At 40.7% G+C, this 17,625-nt stretch overlaps 1 protein-coding gene across 1 annotated transcript in view; it reads left to right on the top strand.

The window, feature by feature from the left end:
* Nucleotides 1-17,625, top strand: part of LOC139766039 (spatacsin) — a 526,943-nt gene that overhangs the window by 396,998 nt on the left and 112,320 nt on the right. The window contains exons 25-26 of the mRNA XM_071694164.1: nucleotides 8,845-8,945; nucleotides 13,362-13,447. Coding sequence (XP_071550265.1) covers nucleotides 8,845-8,945; nucleotides 13,362-13,447 — 187 coding nt within the window. The remainder of the gene's footprint in view (nucleotides 1-8,844; nucleotides 8,946-13,361; nucleotides 13,448-17,625) is intronic.

The raw sequence follows: 17,625 nt of genomic DNA, 5'->3' as shown, positions 1-17,625 counted from the left end.
CATATACAACACTGAACACCTGATGTATACCAATTATTCCCTCAGCTGCCACATTACTCACCTTTGCATTCAAATCACCCATCACTATAACCTGGTCTTGTGCATCAAAACCACTAACACACTCATTCAGCTGCTCCCAAAACACTTGCCTCTCATGATCTTTCTTCTCATGCCCAGGTGCATATGCACCAATAATCACCCATATCTCTCCATCAACTTTCAGTTTTACCCATATCAATCTAGAATTTACTTTCTTACATTCTATCACATACTCCCACAACTCCTGTTTCAGTAGTAGTGCTACTCCTTCCCTTGCTCTTGTCCTCTCACTAACCCCTGACTTTACTCCCAAGACATTCCCAAACCACTCTTCCCCTTTACCCTTAAGCTTCGTTTCACTCAGAGCCAAAACATCCAGGTTCCTTTCCTCAAACATACTACCTATCTCTCCTTTTTTCTCATCTTGGTTACATCCACACATATTAAACACCCCAATCTGAGCCTACGAGGAGGATGAGCACTCCCCGTGTGACTCCTTCTTCTGTTTCCCATTTTAGAAAGTTAAAATACAAGGAGGGGAGGATTTTTGGCCCCCTGCTCCCGTCCCCTCTAGTCGCCTTCTACAACACGTGAGGAATGCATGGGAAATATTCTTTCTCCCCTATATAAGTAGGAGAGATGGCCATAGAGCGTTACTGGATTATGTGTTAATTGATAGGCACGAGAAAGAGAGACTTTTGGATGTTAATGTGCTGAGAGGTGCAACTGGAGGGATGTCTGATCATTATCTTGTGAAGGCGAAGGTGAAGATTTGTAGGGGTTTTCAGAAAAGAAGAGAGAATGTTGGGGTGAAGAGAGTGGTGAGAGTAAGTGAGCTTGGGAAGGAGACTTGTGTGTGGAAGTACCAGGAGAGACTGAGTACAGAATGGAAAAAGGTGAGAACAAAGGAGGTAAGGAGAGTGGGGGAGGAATGGGACGTATTTAGTGAAGCAGTGATGGCTTGCACAAAAGATGCTTGTGGCATGAGAAGCATGGGAGGTGGGTTGATTAGAAAGGGTAGTGAATGGTGGGATGAAGAATTAAGATTATTAGTGAAAGAGAAGACAGAGGCATTTGGACAATTTTTGCAGGGAAATAATGCAAATGAGTGGGAGATGTATAAAAGAAAGAGACAGGAGGTCAAGAGAAAGGTGCAAGAGGTGAAAAAGAGGGCAAATGAGAGTTGGGGTGAGAGAGTATCATGAAATTTTAGGGAGAATAAAAAGATGTTTTGGAAGGAGGTAAATAAAGTGCGTAAGACAAGGGAGCAAATGGGAACTTCAGTGAAGGGGGCTAATTGGGAGGTGATAACAAGTAGTGGTGATGTGAGAAGGAGATGGAGTGAGTATTTTGAAGGTTTGTTGAATGTGTTTGATGATAGAGTGGCAGATATAGGGTGTTCTGGTTGAGGTGGTGTGCAAAGTGAGAGGGTTAGGGAAAATGATTTGGTAAACAAAAAAGAGGTAGTAAAAGCTTTGCGGAAGATGAAAGCCGGCAAGGCAGCGGGTTTGGATGGTATTGCAGTGGAATTTATTAAAAAGGGGATGACTGTATTGTTGACTGGTTGGTAATGTTATTTAATGTACGTATGACTCATGGTGAGGTGCCTGAGGATTGGCGGAATGCATGCATAGTGCCATTGTACAAAGTCAAAGGGGATAAGAGTGAGTGCTCATATTACAGAGGTATAAGTTTGTTGAGTATTCTTGGTAAATTATATGGGAGGGTATTGATTGAGAGGGTGAAGGCATGTACAGAGTATCAGATTGGGGAAGAGCAGTGTGGTTTCAGAAGTGGTAGAGGATGTGTGTATCAGGTGTTTGCTTTGAAGAATGTATGTGAGAAATACTTAGAAAAGCAAATGGATTTGTATGTAGCATTTATGGATCTGGAGAAGGCATATGATAGAGTTGATAGAGATGCTCTGTGGAAGGTACTAAGAATATATGGTGTGGGAGGCAAGTTGTTAGAAGCAGTGAAAAGTTTTTATCGAGGATGTAAGGCATGTGTACATGTAGGAAGAGAGGAAAGTGATTGGTTCTCAGTGAATGTAGGTTTGCGGCAGGGGTGTGTGATGTCTCCATGGTTTTTTAATTTGTTTATGGATGGGGTTGTTAGGGAGGTGAATGCAAGGGTTTTGGAAAGAGAGGCAAGTATGAATTCTGTTGGGGATGAGGGAGCTTGGGAGGTGAGTCAGTTGTTGTTTGCTGATGATACAGCGCTGGTGGCTGATTCATGTGAGAAACTGCAGAAGCTGGTGACTGAGTTTGGTAAAGTGTGTGAAAGAAGAAAGTTGAGAGTAAATGTGAATAAGAGCAAGGTTATTAGGTACAGTAGGGTTGAGGGTCAAGTCAATTGGGAGGTAAGTTTGAATGGAGAAAAACTGGAGGAAGTAAAGTGTTTTAGATATCTGGGAGTGGATCTGGCAGCAGATGGAACCATGGAAGTGGAAGTGAATCATAGGGTGGGGGAGGGGGCAAAAATCCTGGGAGCCTTGAAGAATGTGTGGAAGTCGAGAACATTATCTCCGAAAGCAAAAATGGGTATGTTTGAAGGAATAGTGGTTCCAACAATGTTGTATGGTTGCGAGGCGTGGGCTATGGATAGACTTGTGCACAGGAGGGTGGATGTGCTGGAAATGAGATGTTTGAGGACAATATGTGGTGTGAGGTGGTTTGATCGAGTAAGTAATGTAAGGGTAAGAGAGATGTGTGGAAATAAAAAGAGCATGGTTGAGAGAGCAGAAGAGGTTGTTTTGAAATGGTTTGGGCATATGGAGAGAATGAGTGAGGAAAGATTGACCAAGAGGATATATGTGTCAGAGGTGGAGGGAACGAGGAGAAGTGGGATACCAAATTGGAGGTGGAAAGATGGAGTGAAGAAGATTTTGAGTGATCGGGGCCTGAACATGCAGGAGGGTGAAAGGTGGGCAAGGAATAGAGTGAATTGGATCGATGTGGTATACCGGGGTCAATGTGCTGTCAATGGATTGAATCAGGGCATGTGAAGCGTCTGGGGTAAACCATGGAAAGTTCTGTGGTGCCTGGATGTGGAAAGGGAGTTGTGGTTTCGGGCATTAGTGCATGACAGCTAGAGACTGAGTGTGAACGAATGGTGCCTTTGCTGTCTTTTCCTAGCGCTACCTCGCATACATTAGGGGGGAGGGGGATGTTATTCCATGTGTGGCGAGGTGGCGATGGGAATGAATAAAGGCAGAGAGTGTGAATTGTGTGCATGTGTGTGGGTGTATGTGTCTGTGTGTGTATATTTGTGTACATTGAGATGGATGGGTATGTATATTTGCATGTGTGGACGTGTATGTATATACATGTGTATGGGGGTGGATTGGGCCATTTCTTTCGTCTGTTTCCTTGCGCTACCTTAAAAACGCAGGAGACAGCGACAAAGCAAAATGAATAATAAATATTAATAATAATAGTAATATTAAGAACAGAGGACTGAGCCTTAGAGGGAAAATCCTCACTTGGCCCCTTTCTCTGTTCCTTCTTTTAGAAAAGTAAAAACTCTAGGGGAGCATTTCCAGCCCCCTCACTCACTCCCCTTTCAATCGCCTTTTATGACATGCAGGGAATACGTGGGAAGTATTCTTCCTATTTGCACACATGCCTTTCATTGCTGATCAAATTTCTTATTGCTTATGTTAGCTTTCTTCTTACACCATATACTAACAAGACATTCCATAAGGCATATTATATGCTTTCTTTGGATTCATGAATGCCACAACCAAATCCTTTTTTTTTTTTTTTTTTTGTATTTCTCACACTTATTCTTTAACACAAACATCTTATCCACACATCTTATATCTCTTCTGAAGCCACATTCTCCCTCCCCAATCTGATGCTATGTACATGCCTTTACCCTCTCTGTCACCACTGTCCCATACAGCTTACCAGGTACACTAAGCAAACTTATACCTCTGTAGTTTGAACAGTTGCCTTTGTTTCTCTTGCCTTTATACAGCTGCACTATACATGCAATTTGCCAATCCTCAATCATATCACCATGGTCCATTCATATGTTGAAAATACTAACTAACCAATCATCAACACAGTCACCCCTTTTTTGAAGAGATTCAACTACAGTACCATCCTCTCCAGCTGCCTTTGCCAAATTTCATCCTACATGTCTTTTACTACCTCATCTCTTTTTACTGAACCACTATCCATGATTCTCTCACTTTGTATACTCCCTAACCCAAACACCCTTCATCAGTCATGCTATTTTCAAACAGATTCTACCAATACTTGCTCCATCATACCTCAACACTGCCTGTTCTTACTTCCCCATTTGCCTCCTTCACCATTGTTCCCACTTATGTTGTTTTAATCACTCTATTAACCTCCTCTGAAAACAACTTTTTCTCCCTGAAGTTTATGGCTACTTGTTCACCCTGACTCTCATATGCCCTCTTTTTATTCCTTGTATCGTGTTTTTGACCTCCTGTCACTTTGTCTGGTACATCTAGTTATTTGCACTCCTGCATAGTGTGTATCAATCACACACCTCTCTTTTCTCTTTCACTAGCAACTTTAGTTCATCATCTCACCACTCTCTGCCCTTTCTGACCTGCTTACTTCTCACCTTTCACATACCACACACTTCCCCGGTATACTACATCGTTCCAATTCACTCTATTCCTTGCGCGCCTTTCACCCTCCTGCATGTTCAGGCCCAGATCACTCAAAATCTTTTTCACTCCATCTTTCCACCTCCAATTTGGTCTCCCACTTCTCCTTGTTCCCTCCACCTCTGACACATATATTCTTTAAATGTTTAACATTTCTCATCCATTCCCCTAGCATCTTATACTCTCACCATTTTCCACTCTACTCAATTTCATTTGGTATTTCTTTACACAAGTCTCTTTTTCCAAGCTCACTTATATTCACCACCCTCTTTTCAGTTATAGTGCTTTCTCTTTTTTAAAAACCTCTACAAATCTTCACCCTTGTCTCAATCAGGCAATGATCAGACGTCATACCAGCTTCTCTTCTCAGCACAGTCACATCCACGAGACTCTCTTTTGCGTGCCAATCAGTTAGTGCATAATCCATTGATGCCTGCTAGCCGTCTTTAATTATATATGGGTCCCTCTTTCTAAACCATGTATTCCCAATCACCAGCCCTCTTTCAGCAAACCATTGCACAAATTGGTCACAAAACCTCCTTCTCATACTGTCAAATGCCACATCTATCGCTTTTTGTGAATTTTTTTTTCTTTTTGCTTTGTCGCTGTCTCCTGCGTTTGCGAGGTAGCACAAGGAAACAGACGAAAGAAATGGCCCAACCCACCCCCATACACATGTATATACATACGTCCACACACGCAAATATACATACCTACACAGCTTTCCATGGTTTACCCCAGACGCTTCACATGCCCTGATTCAATCCACTGACAGCACGTCAACCCCGGTATACCACATCGATCCAATTCACTCTATTCCTTGCCCTCCTTTCACCCTCCTGCATGTTCAGGCCACGATCACACAAAATCTTTTTCACTCCATCTTTCCACCCCCAATTTGGTCTCCCACTTCTCCTCGTTCCCTCCACCTCCGACACATATATCCTCTTGGTCAATCTTTCCTCACTCATTCTCTCCATGTGCCCAAACCATTTCAAAACACCCTCTTCTGCTCTCTCAACCACGCTCTTTTTATTTCCACACATCTCTCTTACCCTTACGTTACTTACTCGATCAAACCACCTCACACCACACATTGTCCTCAAACATCCCATTTCCAGCACATCCATCCTCCTGCGCACAACTCTATCCATAGCCCACGCCTCGCAACCATACAACATTGTTGGAACCACTATTCCTTCAAACATACCCATTTTTGCTTTCTGAGGTAATGTTCTCGACTTCCACACATTCTTCAAGGCTCCCAGGATTTTCGCCCCCTCCCCCACCCTATGATCCACTTCTGCTTCCATGGTTCCATCCACTGCCAGATCCACTCCCAGATATCTAAAACACTTTACTTCCTCCAGTTTTTCTCCATTCAAACTTACCTCCCAATTGACTTGACCCTCAACCCTACTGTACCAAATTACCTTGCTCTTATTCACATTTACTCTTAACTTTCTTCTTTCACACACGTTACCAAACTCAGTCACCAGCTTCTGCAGTTTCTCACATGAATCAGCCACCAGCGCTGTATCATCAGCGAACAACAACTGAATATATGTGTTATAATTGTAAATGGATTTTCAATAAAAAGGTAAGTTCAAGGTACAAGAGATAAAAAAGAGGGCAAATGAGACTTGGGGTGAGAGCATATCATTAAATTTTAGGGAGAATAAAAAGATGTTTTGGAAGGAGTTAGATAAAGTGCATAAGACAAGAGAACAAATGGGAACACCGGTGAAGGGGGCTAATGGGGAGGAAATAACAAGTAGTGGTGATGTGAGAAATGAAAGCTTTGCGGAAGATGAAAGCCGGGAAGGCGGCAGGTTTGTATGGTATTGCAGTGGAATTTATTAAAAAAGGGGCTGACTGTTTAGTTGACTGGTTGGTGAGGATATTCAATGTATGTATGGCTCATGGTAAAGTGCCTGAGGATTGGTTGAATGCATGCATAGTGCAGTTGTACAGAGGCAAAGGGGATAGAGTTGAGTGTTCAAATTACAGGGGTATGAGTTTGTTGAGTATTCCTGGGAAATTATATGGGAAGGTATTGACTGAGAGGGTGAAGGCATTTATAGAGCATCAGATTGGGGAAGAGCAGTGTGGTTTCGGAAGTGGTAGAGGATGTGTGGATCAGGTGATTGCTGTGAAGAATGTATATGAGAAATACTTAGAAAAGCAGATGGATCTGTATGTAGCATTTATAAATCTAGAGAAGGCATATGATAGAGTTGATAGAAATGCTCTATGGAAGGTATTAAGTTGCTAAAAATCTATGAAAATCTAGGAAGAGAGGAAAGTGATTGGTTCTCAGTGAATGTCGATTTGCTACAGGGGTGTGTAATATCTCCATGGTTGATTAATTTGTTTATGGATGGGGTTGTGAGGGAGGTGAATGCAAGAGTTTTGGAGAGAGGGGCAAGTATGCAGTCTGTTGTGGATGAGAGGGCTTGGGAAGTGAGTCAGTTGTTGTTTGCTGATGATGCAGCACTGGTGGCTGATTCGGATGAGAAACTGCAGAAGCTGGTGACTGAGTTTGGTAAAGTGTGTGAAAGAAGAAAGCTGAAAGTAAATGTGAATAAGAGCAAGGTTATTAGGTACAGTAGGGTTGATGGACAAGTCAATTGGGAGGTAAGTTTGAATGGAGAAAAACTGGAGGAAGTGAAGTGTTGTAGATATCTGGGAGTGGATTTGGCAGTGGATGTAACCATGGAAGCGGAAGTGAGTCACAGGGTGGGAGAGGGGGCAAAAGTTCTGGGAGCGTTGAAGAATGTGTGGAAGGCAAGAACATTATCTCAAAGAGCAAAAATGGGTATGTTTGAAGGAATAGTGGTTCCAACAATGTTATATGGTTACGAGATGTGGGTTATAGATAGGGTTGTGCGGAGGAGGGTAAATGTGCTGGAAATGAGATGTTTGAGGACAATATGTGGTGTGAGGTAGTTTGCTCAAGTAAGTAATGAAAGGGTAAGAGAGACGTGTGGTAATAAAAAGAGTGTAGTTGAGAGAGCAGAAGAGGGTGTATTGAAATGGTTTGGTCACATGGAGAGAATGAGTGAGGAAAGATTGACAAGGAGGATATGTGTCATAGGTGGAGGGAACGAGGAGAAGTGGGAGACCAAATTGGAGGTGGAAAGATGGAGTGAAAAAGATTTTAAGTAATCGGGGCCTGAACATGCAGGAGGGTGAAAGGCGTGCAAGGAATAGAGTGAATTGGAACGATGTGGTATACCGGGGTCAATGTGCTGTCAATGGATTGAACCAGGGCATGTGAAGCGTCTGGGGTAAGGTAAACCATGGAAAGTTTTGTGAGGCCTGGATGTGGAAAGGGAGCTGTGGTTTCGGTGTATTATACATGACACCAAGAGATTGAGTGTGAACGAATGTGGCCTTTGTAGTCTTTTCCTAGTGCTACCTCGCACACATGTTGGGGAAAGGCTTTGTTATTTCATGCATGGCAGGATGGCGACAGGAATGAATAAGGGCAGACAGTATGAATTATGTACATGTGATATATGTATATGTCTGTGTGTGTATATATATGTATACGTTGAGATGTATAGGTATGTGTATCTGCGTGTGTGGACGTGTATGTATATACATGTGTATGTGGGTGGGTTGGGCCATTCTTTCGTCTGTTTCCATGCGCTACCTCGCTAACGCAGGAGACGGCAACAAAGCAAAATGAATAGAATAAAAAAAATATATATATACGTTGAGATGTATAGATATGTATATGTTCGTGTGCGGACGTGTATGTATATACATGTGTATGTGGGTGGGTTGGGCCATTCTTTCATCTGTTTCCTTGTGCTACCTCGTTAACATGGGAGACAGCTACAAAGTATAATGAAAAAAAATGTATTTTTATCTGTATTTGAGTATCTGCTAGCAAAGCTGCACAGTATTATGGCATTCACTCAGACAAAATGTCAACAGTCTAATATGAAATTCTTTTTTCCCTCCTTTAGAGTATTTGGGTGTGGAAGGATATACTGTGGTCATCAGAACTGCGAAATCCATCTGTATCCATAGGTTTTTCTTTATGAATTACTGAAATATCACATGTGAAATGTATTTTTTCATCTTGAACTGAGTGATTTGAAATATAACTTTTTTACACTTCATCATGTAATACATTTGGATTGCAGGTTGCTGAAATGTGGGTAGCTGATGCAAAGAAAGCAGTTGAGCAAGTTTTAGAAGCTACTGTTGATTTAGGCATCTCCTGCAGCACCACTAGCACTGTTAGGTATGCCAATTATCTGTCATATAATACTGGTACAGGTTTAGAATCCATTACCCAAAATTCATGGGGCTAAGCTTGTTTCAGATTTTGAAACATTGTAGTTTTCAGAATATTGATATAATGTGGAAGTTTACTGAGCAGGATCTGGGGTAATGTCTATCCCTGTAGTAGGCACTCTTAGAAATGATTCAGTTAGAAAATGAGATCTTTTGTTTGTCAAAATTGAGGCCTTTCTAGAATTATTTTACTCTTGTCAGAGTTCCTGAGGAGAGACCTACCTGGGCTACTGAACAGTTTCACTAGTAACCACATTAATCTTTGTGCTAAGGAGGATCTTTGTGAAGTATATGTTGTTTTCAGACTAATGGAATTTTACCTTTAGACCATTTTGATTTAGATACTCAATATATGTAATTGTGAGAAAAATGTGGCCTAGAATGAGCATACCTGGAGCAGATTTCAGTGTTTTGGTGACCAGAGGAACAATGCTGTCTTGGCTTGGCAACACTCCAAGCTGAGATAGCACACTTTGATTGGCTCTGGGGTATTGACATAAAATTTTTCTTTTGGCTATAGATGAGATTACAGATATATAGCATGTGGATTGGCATTGCCATAATTTACAAGGTGGCACTTTGAGACCCTGTTACGAATATATGCTCACTAAAGGGTCTAAGCATGAAATGCATTGTTATTTCTTTTAACAGCATTTTAACTACATACAGATACATACAGCCTACAGGCTGTATTGTTATGCGTGAAATGAAAAGATTATGAAGAAAATGTTCTGTAATTACACAACAGCCTTAATGTTTTCTTCTTATAAAGTAAGATAAATTTGATAAATAGCTATAGTAAATTACATTTTGCTTTAGAAACATCATGATAGACATTGATGTCATAGGGTGGGATATTTGAAGTAGGTGATGGGCTAGGGGCTGAATTCTCTGGTGACAAAGAAATTTGCTGGGTGGCCTTTATGAAGACTTTTTCCAACATCCCCTACATCAGCAACAGTTTTTGTTTGTTTGTTCATTTGTTTGTTTGTAAATGCCATAATCCCTTGCCCACTGACAAATGTATGGTGTTCAAGCCCATCAGTTTAACATGTCACACAATTTTACCATGTCATCTAAAGGCACTTTTTCAACTGTTTTCTCAATGTCATCTTTATCATCACTGCTATTATCATGTTTATCTGGATTTGCAGTCTCCTCATCAGTTAAACAAGGAAATACAGGAGCATCATTTTCAGTGTTCAACACTTCGTTATCTGTTTTCTGTAGCATATTCACACTTTTGTGTAGTTAACAAGGTCTGGTATCATCTTTTCACTGGTCAAACAAAATCCTTCAAAGCCTTCATTTGGTGCATCTTTTTCAATGAACATTGTTTTAGGCAAAAGATTGTGCCAAGCATTTGGAATCATGCCTCTTTTCACTGCAGCAGGCATACTCTTCAGAAGATAGTCTTTATATGTACTTTTAAATGCTCTAAAAATTGATTATTCATGTGACTGAGTTAAAGATGTCACATACAGGGGAAAGTAAATGGCAAAAATATTCTTCTTAAGAGGTTCAGGAAGGGTATGTGCTGAACAGTTGTCAAGGAACAACAAAATCTTAGTTTCCTTCAAGTCCAGTTTCCCTACAGTGGGCATGTGCTGCTGGTACAAGGTGGTTATGGTACCAATCAGAAAATAAGTCCTTAGTTATTCCACTTTCTTATTTTCTTTATAATGAACATGTAAGGTCCATACATTAAATGCTCAGGATGTCTGCCCTTCCCAACCATTGCAAACTTACTTTTGTGCAGGTTCTTCCTGGATGTGCACACCCAAGTACAGTCAGCCTATCTTCTGTGTCCTTCACTATTGATGGTGTCATCAGCTGTTGTTAGAGTTTTCCTAGGAGTGAAGTTTCAGAAGAATAAGTTTTCATCTGCACTATTAATTTGTTCAGAAGAAAGGTATTCATTTGAAATTATAGACTCATCAGTGTAGCTTTCTACTGCCTCATGATCAACAGAAACATTATCACCACAAATTATCAAATAATTTATACCATAACACATCTTGAATTTCAACAACCAACCTGCTGAATAGTCAGAATCACCTTCAATTTCTAGTTTGTTTCATGATCAGCATACCATTCGGTAACATATGGTCACTCCTACACTGATGAATCCATTCTTTCAACACACTATGAAGATCTTCAGTTTTTGCATTATGCAATGTTGTATGGTTTTTCGTTGACTTCTTTTCATCACTTTCAGTTTAAAACTTCAAAAGCTTGTCTTTTGTTTCTCTAAATTGTATACATGGTCATTCCCTCTCCATACTTCTCAGTTAGTCACCTCATAGACATACCACGATTAGGTTTCTGCAGTAGCTGTATTTTCTTCACAATTGCTAATGAGAGGTTTTTTCTTTCTTTTTTTCACTGTTACCATTAGGGGTATGTATGATTCTTTTCAACATTGTCATGTTAAATTCATAGCCAAAAAGGAAAAAAAAAAAAAGATGCACAGAGATATCAGAGATTAATGTAGGTGCTGACATACAACTGGCTTGTGGGCCAAAGATTGGGCCTGTTAGGTGAGACCTGTATTGCATGGGAAGTGTACTTTCGGTTTTTGGTGCTTTTCAGTTTTCTGAATTTTGGATTGTGGATTCTCAACAATTACAAAAGATATGAGATTATGTATACCTGAATTTACCTTCCTGATTCAGGAACCCTCCAATGATACATGGCATTATGAAGCTAAACACATCCACAGGGTGGGAACAGAGGTCAGGAAGTACAGTGTGATTGTCTTTGTAGGGCAACAATAGTACACTTGAAGAAGTAAGTGTAGAGTCTTCAATCCAAAAGCTGCATCTTGGACATGAAGGGTCTTGTGATATGCAGAGTCAGTGTTGGTAGTATTGTAGAGTTTGGTGGTTTCCAGAATGAAAACAAAATATTGTAACTTGCACATGTTAGGGGAGTTTTGTTTCAGATGTATTTATATCTGTTGTATTAAAGTTTAAGATTTGGTTGGCTTAGGGGTATTTAGTGCTTGTGAGTCATTACTATGTGAATGTTTTTGTCACTGTTGTGGTTTTTGAGGGAGGAGAGGAGAGGTTTTTTTTAGTATAACTGGCAGCCATGCATTTTGAGTTTAGATTTTACGCAAGAAATTTTGGGTTTCTTGTGTTGATACTTAGTATTTGTGGTTCCTAAGCAGGTGGTAACTTTTCTGAGTGCTCTGTTTTCTGTGGTTTGCAGTTTTATGTTTGCTTTTGAAAGGTCGGATGACTAGGCGGGTGAGGCATAGGTTACAGTGGAATTGGATAGATTATTTATTAGATTACTGAATCTTTTTCTTGTTTGAAACTGGTGCTGGTGAGTGTCCTGAAGGCATTTAATTTGTTTATGACCTTTGCATCAGTGTTAGTCATGTGGGGAGTGAATATTATATGCATTGTATATGAGGCATGGCATAGCATGTGCATTTTTAAGTAAGAGTGGATTCTCATTTTGGGTTATGGGAGGATGCAATTTGGATTCATGCCTGTCAGAGATAATGATGTTTTTCTGTTGTGGAGATGCATATGTTTTGTTTTTTGAACAAGTCATTGTTTTAGTTGGATGGTGTAGTGTTGTTTGTGTGGTGTTAAGTACCGTGTTATATTTGAGAAGTCATCTATGTATAAGAGGATTTACATAATGCAGTTTGCTAGGAGGGGAGACTGTTTTGGGAGAGACTGAAGATGTTTGAAAATAAGACTACTTCTTGAGGAACTCTATGTTAGAGCTTGAGGATTTTGGAGATGAATTCTCTGTGAGTGCCTGGCTTTGTGGCCAGTTTTGAAGATATCTAACCACATTTTGTGAGTTTTGAGTAAGGAGGTTTGAACTACTATTATATGATAGTGGAGTGATTGAGTTTATAGTGGGTGAGAGTGGGATATGTCGATTAACTCTTATACGGATCCCTGTTTTGAGGACTTTGGATACTGATGACAGCACTGATATGTGGTGGTGTTTCTAGACTCCATCTTCACTTGGTAACACTACAAGCAAGAAGCTACCTTCAATGAGGCTGTACCATTGATGTTTAGATGGAGTATTGTGTCATTAAGGATCTTCCCTTTGAAAAGGAGCCTAACTTGCCCCATCCCCATATGGAGAATGGCCTTGAAGCTTCACAATCCCCAAAAGAACCTGTGGTTCCATAACATACTACATATATATATTTCCCTCTTCCTTCCCATGTCTTCTCTCCATCTTCCTGTTCCCTCTCTTTTCTCTGCTTCCCATGTAAATGTAAGTTCAGTATGATTTCAAGAAACATGCATCTGCTGTTTTTAACAGTAAACATTTTCTCACTATTGTACCAATCCTCAGTCTAGTTACTTACTTTTTTTCTTTATAGTTCATCAACCAGATCAGGCCCTAGTAAGGTTTATGTACAGCGAGAAACGACATCAAAGATTTTATCAAGATCCTCTCCAGTCTCAGGTAAATAACAGATTGATATCTTTTATGTTTCATGCATAGTTCCCCTGTTCCAGGTGTTAAAAGTTATCATTAAATGTGTTTTTAAATATTTCAAGAAGATTTATTGATTAAAACCAGCATTAAGTTTAAAGTCTAAGTAGTAAAATGATTAACTCTGTGGTTCCATATGGGTAATAATGTTATGAGGAGTGAAATGAACAGTATGTCATTATTATTATTTTTTTCTTTGAGAGTGCTGTTAATGTGAGTGCTGGTAATGTGAATTTCTTGAGAAACAAGGTGACTGTGCTATTGAGTGGTTGGTTAGGGTTTTTTTGTATGTATGTTTGGTTCATGGTTAGGTGCCTTAAGATTGGCAGAATGCATGATAAGTGCCAATATATATGGTAAATGTTCATATTACTGAGATGTACTGTTTCTTGAGTGTACTTGGTAAGTTATATGATACAGTGGTGATTGAGAGGGGATAGCATGCACAGACCATCAGAATAGGAAGACACAATGTGGTTATTGTTTCAGGAGTAATAGAAAATGTCTTAATCAGGTTTTTGCTTTGATGAGTGTGTTTGTTTGAGAAATACTAAGAGAAACAGAGTGATTTGTATATGACATTTATGGATCTACAGAGAACATACAATAAAGTTTGTTAGAGATGCTTTGTGGAAGGTAGCTAGAGATGCTTTGTGGAAGGTAGCTAGAGATGCTTTGTGGAAGTTGCTAGAAACAGTGAAAAAATTTTATCAGCTGAATATTTGACATGTACATGAAGGAAAGCTTGAAGGTGGGTATGTGGCAGTGATTTTTGATGTCTCAAAGGCTCTTTAATTTGTTTATTAATGGGATGTTTAGGGAAATTAATGCAAGGATCTTGGAGAGTGAGGCAGGTCTGCATTCTTTCAAGAGAGGTGTGTGTGTTTCTGTCTGTCTGTCTGTCTGTCTGTCTGAGGTAAGTAAATTGTGTTATGCTGGTCACTGATTTGAGTGAAGAACTACAGAAGCTGTTGTACACCCTCTTTGGCTCTCTTAGTTACACATGACAGCTAGGGACTGAGTGTAAATGAATGTGGCCTTTTTTGTCTGTTTTCTGGCACTACCTTGCTGATGCAAGGTGTGCGATACTTTTTTCTGTGAGGCGGGGTGGTGCTTGGAATGAATGAAGGCAAGCAAGTATGAATATGTACATGTATATATATGTATATGTATATTTATGTATATGTATATATTGGACGTGTATGTGGCAGTTGAGGGAATAATTGGTATGCATGGGGTGTTCAGTGTTGTAAATGGAAATGGTGAAGAGCTTGTAGATTTATGTGCTGAAAAAGGACTGATGATTGGGAATACCTGGTTTAAAAAGCGAGATATACATAAGTATACTTATGTAAGTAGGAGAGATGGCCAGAGAGCGTTATTGGATTACGTGTTAATTGACAGGCGTGCGAAAGAGAGACTTTTGGATGTTAATGTGCTGAGAGGTGCAACTGGAGGGTTGTCTGATCATTATCTTGTGGAGGCTAAGGTGAAGATTAGTATGGGTTTTCAGAAAAGAGGAGTGAATGTTGGGGTGAAGAAGGTGGTGAGAATAAGTGAGCTTGGGAAGGAGACCTGTGTGGGGAAGTACCAGGAGAGACTGTGTACAGAATGGAAAAAGGTGAGAACAATGGAAGTAAGGGGAGTGGGGGAGGAATGGGATGTATTTAGGGAATCAGTGATGGATTGCGCAAAAGATGCTTGTGGCATGAGAAGAGTGGGAGGTGGGCTGTTTAGAAAGGGTAGTGAGTGGTGGGATGAAGAAGTAAGAGTATTAGTGAAAGAGAAGAGAGAGGCATTTGGACGATTTTTGCAGGGAAAAAATGCAATTGAGTGGGAGAAGTATAAAAGAAAGAGACAGGAGGTCAAGAGAAAGGTGCAAGAGGTGAAAAAAAGGGCAAATGAGAGTTGGGGTGAGAGACTATCAGTAAATTTTAGGGAGAATAAAAAGATGTTCTGGAAGGAGGTAAATAGGGTGCGTAAGACAAGGGAGCAAATGGGAACTTCAGTGAAGGGCGTAAATGGGGAGGTGATAACAAGTAGTGGTGATGTGAGAAGGAGATGGAATGAGTATTTTGAAGGTTTGTTGAATGTGTCTGATGACAGAGTGGCAGATATAGGGTGTTTTGGTCGAGGTGGTGTGCAAAGTGAGAGGGTTAGGGAAAATGATTTGGTAAACAGAGAAGAGGTAGTAAAAGCTTTGCGGAAGATGAAAGCCGGCAAGGCAGCAGGTTTGGATGGTATTGCAGTGGAATTTATTAAAAAAGGGGGTGACTGTATTGTTGACTGGTTGGTAAGGTTATTTAATGTATGTATGACTCATGGTGAGGTGCCTGAGGATTGGCGGAATGCGTGCATAGTGCCATTGTACAAAGGCAAAGGGGATAAGAGTGAGTGCTCAAATTACAGAGGTATAAGTTTGTTGAGTATTCCTGGTAAATTATATGGGAGGGTATTGATTGAGAGGGTGAAGGCATGTACAGAGCATCAGATTGGGGAAGAGCAGTGCGGTTTCAGAAGTGGTAGAGGATGTGTGGATCAGGTGTTTGCTTTGAAGAATGTATGTGAGAAATACTTAGAAAAGCAAATGGATTTGTATGTAGCATTTATGGATCTGGAGAAGGCATATGATAGAGTTGATAGAGATGCTCTGTGGAAGGTATTAAGAATATATGGTGTGGGAGGCAAGTTGTTAGAAGCAGTGAAAAGTTTTTATCGAGGATGTAAGGCATGTGTACGTGTAGGAAGAGAGGAAAGTGATTGGTTCTCAGTGAATGTAGGTTTGCGGCAGGGGTGTGTGATGTCTCCATGGTTGTTTAATTTGTTTATGGATGGGGTTGTTAGGGAGGTGAATGCAAGAGTCCTGGAAAGAGGGGCAAGTATGAAGTCTGTTGGGGATGAGAGAGCCTGGGAAGTGAGTCAGTTGTTGTTCGCTGATGATACAGCGCTGGTGGCTGATTCATGTGAGAAACTGCAGAAGCTGGTGACTGAGTTTGGTAAAGTGTGTGGAAGAAGAAAGTTAAGAGTAAATGTGAATAAGAGCAAGGTTATTAGGTACAGTAGGGTTGAGGGTCAAGTCAATTGGGAGGTAAGTTTGAATGGAGAAAAACTGGAGGAAGTGAAGTGTTTTAGATATCTGGGAGTGGATCTGTCAGCGGATGGAACCATGGAAGCGGAAGTGGATCATAGGGTGGGGGAGGGGGCGAAAATTTTGGGAGCCTTGAAAAATGTGTGGAAGTCGAGAACATTATCTCGGAAAGCAAAAATGGGTATGTTTGAAGGAATAGTGGTTCCAACAATGTTGTATGGTTGCGAGGCGTGGGCTATGGATAGAGTTGTGCGCAGGAGGATGGATGTGCTGGAAATGAGATGTTTGAGGACAATGTGTGGTGTGAGGTGGTTTGATCGAGTAAGTAACGTAAGGGTAAGAGAGATGTGTGGAAATAAAAAGAGCGTGGTTGAGAGAGCAGAAGAGGGTGTTTTGAAATGGTTTGGGCACATGGAGAGAATGAGTGAGGAAAGATTGACCAAGAGGATATATGTGTCGGAGGTGGAGGGAACGAGGAGAAGAGGGAGACCAAATTGGAGGTGGAAAGATGGAGTGAAAAAGATTTTGTGTGATCGGGGCCTGAACATGCAGGAGGGTGTAAGGAGGGCAAGGAATAGAGTGAATTGGAGCGATGTGGTATACAGGGGTTGACATGCTGTCAGTGGAGTGAATCAAGGCATGTGAGGCGTCTGGGGTGGACCATGGAAAGCTGTGTAGGTATGTATACACGTGTGTGGACATGTGTATGTACATGTGTATGGGGGGGGGGGGGTTGGGCCATTTCTTTCGTCTGTTTCCTTGCGCTACCTCGCAGACGCGGGAGACAGCGACAAAGTATAAAAAAAAAAAAAAAAAAAAAAAGTATGTAAATATGTGTGTATATAAGTGGATGGGTCTTTCTTCATCTGTTTCCTGCTGCTTCCTTGCTGATGTGGGAAATGGCTATCAAATATCATAATGATAAGAAAATGAATAAATGTATATAAAGGGATGGGGAGAAAGAATTCTTCCCATGTATTTCCTGCGTGTCATAGAAGGCGATTAAAGGGGGCAGGAGCATGGGGCTGGAAACTCTCCTGTCCCTGTATTTCAATTTCTA

Source organism: Panulirus ornatus, chromosome 56, assembly GCF_036320965.1.
Source record: "Panulirus ornatus isolate Po-2019 chromosome 56, ASM3632096v1, whole genome shotgun sequence".
NCBI classification, from domain to species: Eukaryota; Metazoa; Arthropoda; class Malacostraca; order Decapoda; family Palinuridae; genus Panulirus; species Panulirus ornatus.
The sequence above is the reverse complement of the archived record's forward strand: the minus strand, read 5'-3'. Positions and strand labels throughout refer to the sequence as shown.